The 9,563-nt window shown below is 55.9% G+C and overlaps 1 protein-coding gene across 1 annotated transcript in view; it reads right to left on the bottom strand.

Annotated features, from left to right (window-relative positions):
• PLEKHD1 (pleckstrin homology and coiled-coil domain containing D1) overlaps positions 1-6,557 on the bottom strand; it is a 28,835-nt gene extending 22,278 nt beyond the window's left edge. The window contains exon 1 of the mRNA XM_060098033.1: positions 6,409-6,557. Coding sequence (XP_059954016.1) covers positions 6,409-6,557 — 149 coding nt within the window. The remainder of the gene's footprint in view (positions 1-6,408) is intronic.
• Positions 6,558-9,563: the final 3,006 nt, after the last annotated feature.

Below are 9,563 nucleotides of genomic sequence, written 5' to 3' on the forward strand. Positions count from 1 at the left end.
AACTACTCAATGTCTATCAAGCTCCTTGTTTGTGCCAGGCACTGTTTTAGTAACACCAGAATGTTTGTCAACTACTCATTCCTCACCGTGAGCTAGATGAGGTAAGTGGAGAACAGAGAGGTTAAGTAACATGCCCCAGGTTACACAGCTGGTAAGTGGGGAGCTGGGATCACTACAAAGCACCAGGGTACCCCGTGACATTGTAAGTTTGTATGAGACACCGGAAGAGTACAGACCAGTGAGGAACAAATGGTTTGGGTGTCCAGCCAAGGGAGTGGCAAGTGAGAGGAGGTGACAACTGAGCAGGGTTTGGAAGCATGAATAGGAGTATCTGGGAAACTGAGGGGAAGAGGAAAGGGGAGATGCATTCCAGACAGAAGGAACAGCAGATGCAACGATTAGTGTGTTCGAGGTTATCGGAATATGTCTGGCATTACTGGCAGGTAAGTGCCAAAGGGGTGGGCAGTGGTGTGGGGGCAGGGAGAGTAGGGGGTGAGTCAAGGTCAAAGAGAGAAGTGGGGACCAGACCAGGGTGGGGCGTGTGGTCCTTGTGAGAAGGTGGGGCTGCTTCTTGCAGATGAAGGGAGCTGCCAGTGGGTTTCAAACGGCACTTGTGAGGTCAAATTGCAGTTGTAGACATGGAGATGGTGGCTTTGAGGGCTCCACACCCGGACAAAGGCGCAGATTAGAGTTATTGGTTATAACAGAGTTATTGGTTATTGCTGATAAGCATCAGCAGGGCTTGTTGAATAGACAAGAGTGGGGAGAGCAGAGTCTGGGATGACATGAGGGCCAGGACACTAGCTTAGGTGACAGGGTGGACACAGGTGCAGTCCAAGCTGAACTAGGGAACCTTCCTAAGCTATGCCTCCACCTTTACTCCCCTCCTCAGTGCTCTGAAGGTGACAAGGGCTCAAGCAGAGCTTGATAGCTAACATAGGCCTCACAGTTGATCCAGCTGGAATTGAGGGGGAAAATGTTACTTAGACCCACAGGTACCTTCTAGGCTGGGTGGGTCCTGGCAAAGAAAGGCCCATCTACTCTGCCGAGCTCCTTAATGTTTGGAGATGCAAAAGCCAAGTGTGGGCGTACAGGCTGGAAAGGGCTTTGCATCACAGAGTGAGAGAAACTTGGAGTTGGGGGAAATCCTGGAGGGCGGTGGGGAGGAGGGGTGATGGGAGAATGCAGAGGAGAGAGGATGCAGGCAAGATGCAAGAGCCCCAGTCCTACAGGGTCAAGAGATAGCAGTGAACAATCCCAGCTCTGATGGTAGTGAGATGCGGTGCCTGGAAAGCTTGAGAAACTAGGGAGCCGAGCCTCAACTAGGTGCTTGCACCTCTGGGATTTAAATGCCTCCTCCACCCTGCTCTTTGCCAAACCTTCCCCTCAGCACAGTCTCCTAGACCCCCAAAGACCTTGTGTGGAGGCTGGTGCATCTGTGTGGCGGGGGGATGGGCGCGAAGACGGAGGAACGAGCCGGGGTCCATATCTGCTAGTGCAACAAGAAGCATCTACACTGGGCAGCCAATTCATCCACAGATAAGGAAACAAGAGTGTAGAGCTCCTCGGGGATTAGCAGAAACCCTGTGCAGGCTTTACACTTCCTCAAGTCTTCCTGTGGGATGAGACCTTGGGCCAGACGTCTCACTCTCAAGAGGGCAGCCAGAGCCCAGCGGTCACGCGAGCTGCCCATAGGTTACATTTCACGGGAAGGCGGGATACGCAGCCTGGCTGCCCCTTCTTCCCTGGGCACAAACGTCCAGAACAGAACCAGCACACAGGCTCCCCCATCCCTGAGCCCCTCAGGCACTGAGAACGGGGGTGTGGGGTTTGAAGCCAGGTAAACCCTAGAGCCAGGGAAGGACAGCTTATCAGAGGTGTCCCTTTCAGAAGTGGCAGAAGGAAGGTAGAAGTGACACAGGCCTCAGCACGTGTCCCTTTTCATTCTTTCCGGGTGGCCTTGTATGCTCAGGGGAGGCTCATCCTGGCCTCTGCCACTTGCCTGGCTCTAGGTCTGAGATGACAGGACAGGAGGAATCCTGCCTGTGAAGTACTGATACATGGGTGATGACAAGTTAGGGTTTATGCAGAGATCATCAAGTCCAAGGGGCTCCAAAAAATGTGAGCGGGATTCTTCAAACAACATAGTAAAGACGAGCTTACTAGGTCAAGCAGATAACAGGGCAGAGGCACTGGGTGAAGTGGGAGGGGGCCTTGGAGCCCCGCCTTCTCTCCCCACCCCCCTGCGGTGGAGTCGAGGCAGTTGTCGAATCACCATGGAACAGAGTTTAAAAGCCACAATTTGATCCATTTCCATTCTGTGGATGAGACGCTGCCAGCCAGTGAGATGTGACACAGCCATGCCTCGGCCTGAGTCATGCGGCTGGTCACCGGCAGAGCTGGGACTGGAACTCAGAGGTCCTGCCTCTAAGCATGGGTTCACCTGCCACCAACGGCCACAGCTGCTCTCAAAAGAAACGGCTTTATATTTCCAAGTCTTGGACATAAGGAAGTTGAATTGCCTGACAGGGTTCTGGCCCCCATTTTCAAACAGGCCATCAACAGCCTCTAAGGCCAGCTCCTTGGGAGTGCGGGGAGAGGAAGTGTGTCTTGTTTGCACAACCGACTCATTTAACTTTGGTGCAGGCGAATCATCACAGGACCGCAGTGAAGCCTGAAATAATGGGTGTTAATTTCATCTTACAGCTGTGCTGCGATCCGGAGAGTGTACCCATCTCCTTAAGCTAAGGACTCCGTGTAACCTCGATGTCACCACCTCAGAACGGGCGGCGTGCGATGGACAGAGGGATCTGGGGAGGTCCCTCAGCTGCCACCTAGCCACTGCCTACCACCAAATGCTGTCCTTCTAAAAGAAGTTTGGAGAACACAAGTTGATTATAAAAAGAGGGGCCTGCAGGCACCCTCCGGCTGGGATAGAACAAGCAGAAATGCTGCAGTTGTGCTGGGGGGACACCTCCCAGTCAGCTGTGAGAAACGCTACATGAGCCAGAAAGTGAGACCAAATCCCAGTGTCACTAGCGTGATGCAGAGCCTAGTGCATGGAGGTGATACGCTGGCTCTTCCTCTCAGCCCTTTGGGACAGCTCAGTATCGCAGTGTCACCTTTAGGAAGCGGTGCTCAGAGCCAAAGAGGAAACACCCGGACCCAAATCTCTGTGTGAAGAAAGTCTCCCCAGGTCTTTTTGGTATGACGACCACCAACTGCACAGATCATCTTTCCACACCTGCGCAGGTTGTGGCCTGAGATTTGGGAAATTAGGCCACTGTCTCCATGGTTTCCCTGGCACTTAGTGGACACCGTGAGTCTCAGCTCCCTGAGGCAGGACCCACCGATGTTCCACAGGAGTGAGCTGCTGCTGGGCTGGGCTCAGGGCCCACTGGTCACCTTACACCTGGGGGGCTGGGGGAGGAGGGACGGGAGTGTAGACGTTCCTGCTGCAGGAAGGAAGGGGCTGGGCCCGCCTCATCAGGGGTTCCAGCCTTGGGAGGTGCTGGGAGGGATTTGGGAGAGGGACTGGAATGCCAGGGAAGGTATGAAGCCCTGAGAGAGAGCTGGCCTGTCTGCTGGACCAGCCCTACCACGGGGCTGACACCAGCCAAGGCAGAGATGCTCCACTCCCTTCCTCCTTGTCTCTGAGCACCCGCATCTCCACTGCTCACAGGTTAGGGGGAGGACAGACTCGTCCACCTTGCCCTCTAGACACCTCTTCCAGATCCTCTTATCTCTGCTAAGGAATGCTTTTGATTCCTTTCTCTTTTTGTTGTTCGTGGGAAAAATGCTGACCCTTTAGCTCAAAGGCACCTTCCCACCCCGGGAAGGGCAGGACTGCTGGGGCACCAGGAGCTGGAGGCACAGCCCTGAAACAGACCCTGAGCGGAAGAGGTTTTACAGAACCCAGCTGGCCACAGCCGCTCCCAACCTGCCCGTTCGTTACTTATGTGGCTCGAGAGCCTTTCCAGGGCCCCTCCTCTTAGCTGTCACTCTCCCAGGGCATCGATCGCCCTAATGGCAAGGCAGTGGCGGGCCTGAGCTGCCCGTTCCCAGGCCTTCCTGCGGCTGCTAATTAGCTGGAGTCCACAGACTCCACTTCACAAATGGGGAACTGGGACCCAGGGGCCCCTGCTGGGCATTGAAAGGGAGCTAAGCTTAGTATCATGCCTCCCCCATCCCAGACCCTCTCTGGCTGGCTGTTGCTGATGCTAGGCTAAAGTGTGTGTGTGTGTGTGTGTGTGTGTGTGTGTGTGTGTGTGTGTGTGTGTGTGTGTGTGTGTGTGTGTGTGTGTGTGTGTGTGTGTGTGTGTGTGTGTGTGTGTGTGTGTGTGTGTGTGTGTGTTCCCAGAACTGTGAACATGCACAGAGGCCTAGAGTGGGCAGGGGGAATGTTAGTTCTTTCCTGAGTCCCAGGGGAAGGGGAGTCTTTTCACAGTGGCGACTCCAGAATTCCCACAAAGGAAGGGAACAGAAGTGACAGTCTCCTTGGAAGGGGGCTGGAGGCCTTGACTTTGCAGGGCATGTACGCTGTTCTGACTTGGATTGGACGGTTTCTGAGTGGCTGTAGGGGTTACTGGTGGAGATTCTTGGGGTGGGGGCACTACAGCTCTCCAAGGCCCCCTTGGCTCCATCACTGTGCTTTTAGCTGGAGCTTTTGTCCCCAGCACCTCCCAGCCCTGGAATCAACTGTAGCTGCAGGGGCCAGCTACCTCACCTGTGGGTGAGGGGGGCTAGGGGACAGAACCTGAGGGTTGCAGACCCCTAGCATTTACTAGGGATGCAATCAGGTGAAAATGCCTGGAAAGAGATATCTTGGATGTCCAGAGGTAATACCAAGGACAGCAGCCAGACCCAGTGGAGGAGTGTGGGCTGCCTGCAGCAGCTGAGGTAGAAGTGGTGATGGGGCACTCTGCTAATGGTTCTTAAAGTTATAAGCAGCCTTCCCACCACCACTCGGGCGCCCTGGAAGAGACAAGCTAGCTCCTGGCACTTGGGAACTGCAGCTCAGACAGCACAGCCCTGGAAACCCCTCACAAGATGCTCACCACGCTGCCCCAGGCCTCCATACAGGGGATCAGAGATAAGCTGAACTTTGGAGGAACTCAAGGAGCCTACATCCCATTAAACCTCAGAGTGAAATCCAGCAGAACTAACAGGGTTTCGCAAAAGTATGCGAAACCAGGTATGTAAAATGTGAAACACCATCTACAGCTCTGTTTGTTCTGTGGTCTTGCAGACGTATTAAATTATTCGTCAAAACAGAACATCAGAACCAACCACTACCATGTCTCCGTGAACTGTGTTCCTGGGAACATATGAAGCCCCCCCTGCTCAGGGGCAGACTCATAGTGTGGGTTGGGAAGGGGCATCTAGACACAATCCTAGTTTCCTGGGCAGGATCATGACTCCAGGGAGGGGCCAATCAGGGTCTGAGTTCACTAGGCCATTCCATAGCAAACCTCAGAACTGAGATGGGCTTGAAGGTGAAAGCTGTCCAGAAGGTGTCCCATTGCTCCTGAAACCAGCATTGGGAGCTTCCTGCAAATTCAGGGCTGTGAACTCCCCCTTCCTCCAATACCTTCCAGGCTCATTTATGAGTGGAAAGCAGCTACTGATGTCTGGGGAGTGTGGCCTATGAGTTGGGACCAGGAAGCTGATGCTGAAAGACCCAGGCTGCTCTGACCTTCCCAACCACTCCTTCCAAGGGATCCATCCTTCTAACAGGACCAGTCCGTCCTTTCCCCCACTTTCCTCAGTCTCTGCCCCATCTCCCTTGAAATATATGCATTTCAAGGGACAGTTGGAGGGGTTCCCAGCATCACTCCTCCAGGGGTGGGCACAGAGCCTTCTAGGCCCTTCTTCCTTCTCCTGGCCGGTGCCTTTCAGAAGCTCTCTCAGTGTATGTACCAGTTGGGGGCAGGCGGGAGTGGGGGGTGGGATGTAGGACACCCATGTCCCACCTTCAGCGCACTTCCAGAAGCCTGGAGCAGGGGAGTTGTGAAGATGATGGAACGGCAGTGGGGCTCCCAGGAGGCTATCTTTGGCTGGAGACAGGGCTTCTTCCTCCGCAGCAGAGTATGGCCCAATCTGACCCAGCTGGGCTCCTACCACGGCCACGACCTCTTCAGCCCACATCCACTCTCCCCAACCCGACTTAAATCCATTCCGCCTAGAACTCAGCGGTCCCACCCCAGCTCGACCAGCCTCCGGCAGAGATGACCCAGCCCAGGCTGGGATCCACATCTTCCAGGAGGAGCCAGCGTAGAGTGAAATGGGGCGAGGCCAAGGTCACAAAAGAACGCAGAGGTAGGACGGTAATGAAGGGTTTGGTAGGGGGTCCTTCGGCCCTGGCTCCCTCCCCCGGCGGTCCTCACCGGGAGCGGTAGGGGCACTCACCGTCGAGACCACTTGGCCGACGGCCTCCCGAAGGGCCGCTTCCACAGCACACCATAGAGCTGCACTTTGGTGCTGATGTCCAGCGCGTCCGAGTCAGCCTGCTCCAGAGACGGCGAGGGCGACACCGAGTTGGACTTGGACGTGAACATCCTGCTTCAGCGGGGCTGCCCCAGCCGGGCCCACCCGCTCCCCGGGGCCGGCACGGATGCGGGGCTCCGGGCGAGGGCGGGCGCGGCGGGCGGCTGCGGGGCAGCGGCGGCGGCGGGCGCCTCCGGGCGCCGTCGGGGCGCGTCGCAGCCGGCGGAGACGCGGGGCGGCCCCAACCGAGAGCTGCTGCGTTAAAGCGCGCGGGGCCCGGAGCGCCGCGGCAACTGGCGAGGGGCGCGCAGCCTGCGGCTCGGGCTCGGGGCTGCGCCGGGCCAGGCGGGAACTCGGCGGGGAGGGAGGCTCAGTCTCCAGCCAGCAGCATCGCCCACCCCCCTCCCTGAGACAGCCCCAATTCTGGTGGCCCCGATTGGCTGGGAGGGGCAGGTGAGCTGGCTGGAGGCCGGCCGCGAGCGCCAATCAGTGCGGGCGCCGGCGGGAGGGCCGGGCTCCGTGCGTCCGGAAGGCCCCGGCGGGTCGCCCGGCCCCGAGACGAGGCCCCAGCACTTCCCCACCCCCACCCCGCGTACCCATTTCTCCCCCGAGTTCCCTCTCGGTTGCAGCGCCCACATCGAAACCGGGAACACGTCTGCTTTGTGATGGGCTTGGAGTCACTGCTGCAGATCCCTACTCGCTCTGGGTGGGGGAGAGCAGATGATCGGGCTTGGAATCCCAGCTCAGTCCTTACATGACTCCGTGAAGCTGCGGTGAGCCTCAGTTTTCTCTCCTGTGGAGCGGAGACGCCTGTACCTTCTCGGGCAGGGCGGGGGCCAGGTAAGACTTCAGCCAGTGCCCGAGCGCCCGCCCCGAGAGGAGGCTCCATCGGGGCTGTCAGCCCCTCCCCGCCTGCTCTGCTGGGTCTCACTTTGTACCACCGCTGCCGCGCCCGGATCGGATTTCTTTTCCCAGAACTTGGCTGCCTGCGTCGGCATTTGGCACTCAGTGCTAATCCCGAGCGGTCAGTGCAGCTACTGTCCGTGATTTATCTGCACGCCTGGCCCGTGCTCCCTGGGGCCTGGCGCTCCATCCACTTCCGCTCCTCTCGGCGCCTCTAGATGACCGTCTCACTTTCCGGCGGGTGCAGACGTCTGTCCTGCCCCTGGGGACCGCCCGCGGAGAGGCTCTGTTAGCATCGCTGCGTGCAGGCACCGCTCCAAAGGCAGGGAGGTGATTCTGCTCGGAGAGGCAGCAGGCTGGACCACGCTGCAGTCATCCTACCCTTGGCCGCGGAGTTGCAGGCCATCTCAGGACAGTCAGGATTCTTCCGCGCACTTGGGAAAACCACTTACCCCCTCAGGGGCTCTGATGCCTCAGCTGTAAGATAAAGACGTCAGATTGAAGCAGAAGTTTGCAAACAGGTAGCCCGAGTGCCAAATCACTTTCTAGATAGACGTTATTAATTTGCCCAAGCAAAAGTAAAAAATTGAGGTATAATTAAAATATGACAAAACGCACAGATCTCAGGTATTTATTTGATGAAGTTAATTTGGTATACACCAAGTCACCAGCACCCAAAGCAAGATGCAGAACACTTCCATCGCCCCAGAAAGTTCCCTTATGCTCCTGCTGGCCAACTTCCCATCCTCACTCCGACCCAGGCAAACCACTTTCAGACTCTTATCAACATTGGCACGCCTTTTTTTTTTTTTTTTTTTTTATTATAGCTGACCTAGTAGGTGTGGATTGGTATTTCATTGTGGTTTTGACTTGTACTTTCCTGATGGTTAATTAGGTTGAGCATCTTTTTTTTTTTTTTTTTTTGCTCTACGCGGGCCTCTCACTGTTGTGGCCTCTCCCATTGCGGAGCACAGGCCCTGGACGCGCAGGCTCAGCGGCCATGGCTCACAGGCCCAGCCGCTCTGCGGCATGTGGGATCTTCCCGGACCCGGGCACGAACCTGTGTCCCCTGCATCGGCAGGTGGACTCTAAACCACTGCGCCACCAGGGAAGCCCTGGCACGCCTTTTTAAAAGTTTAAAATTTTAATGTCTAAAATGGCATTCTCTACAGAGCAACCATCCCCTGTAGTCCTTTGCTAAGCCTGCTTCACTCATTATTACCTGCCTGGCTTCTCCTTTCAGGCATTTGAATTTGTGATCCTCACTAGATGGTCCTCCAAGGCCTTCCCAGGCCTAACACGTTATGAGTCTAGTTAAGAAGGGGCTTAATAAAGGGCTTCCACACCCTGGCACCCTTCCCCTAACCAAGTCTTGGGTTCCCAAGCCCAGGCAACATCCTCTTGTTTCTCACTGTCCAAAGGGGCCCATCTGAATTCCCTTGCGCCCCTCGTGGCTCATGTTTCCCTGCAGAACATCTCAGACACAGCTTTAACACAGGGTCCAGGGCCTGGGTCCACCAGGTGGGAAGAGACAGGACTGGGAAGATGATGAGAGCCCATGGAGAGTGTACAAAGTGAACATTTCACACTTTGGGAGGTTATTTTTGACACGTTTTCTTGCTTGGAAAACTTCCCACTTTAGGAGTTTTGTTTTTTTCCAGATGGAAGCTAGAAAACTTGGGTCACAAGCTTGTGGTGTGGAGTTCACTGGTTGGGGCACCAGGACAGGACTAAGTTGCAGGTGACAAACATGGGGAAAGAGAATGCACTGCCACCACTTTCTCAAGGATAAGTACCGGAGGCATCTGACTTGCTTTGGGGGTCAGCTGTGGCGGTAAGGTTGCGTGCCCAACGCAGCCAGCAGCATTTAACTGGCCGCACGGACAGTCACAGGCGGGTGGGCTCCTGGCAGCACACACATGGCAGTATCAACAGCCTCCCCATCAGGCTGCTTCTGCCGCATGGTTCTGGATAGCATTCCTGGAAGCTTCACCCCAGGTCAGCCCCTGGTTCTTTAGCCCTGCCAACGTCCTTTTAATAAATTAATTCCTCTTCTGTTTAATCAGGTCAGTACCAGTTTAGCTGCTTGTGATGAAGGACTGGGGATGAGCCATAGGTGGGAGAAACGCAGGATGCCTGGAATCATTTTTAAGGGAGTCCTTCCCAAGGAGAAG

Source organism: Mesoplodon densirostris, chromosome 4, assembly GCF_025265405.1.
Source record: "Mesoplodon densirostris isolate mMesDen1 chromosome 4, mMesDen1 primary haplotype, whole genome shotgun sequence".
Classification (NCBI taxonomy): Eukaryota; Metazoa; Chordata; class Mammalia; order Artiodactyla; family Ziphiidae; genus Mesoplodon; species Mesoplodon densirostris.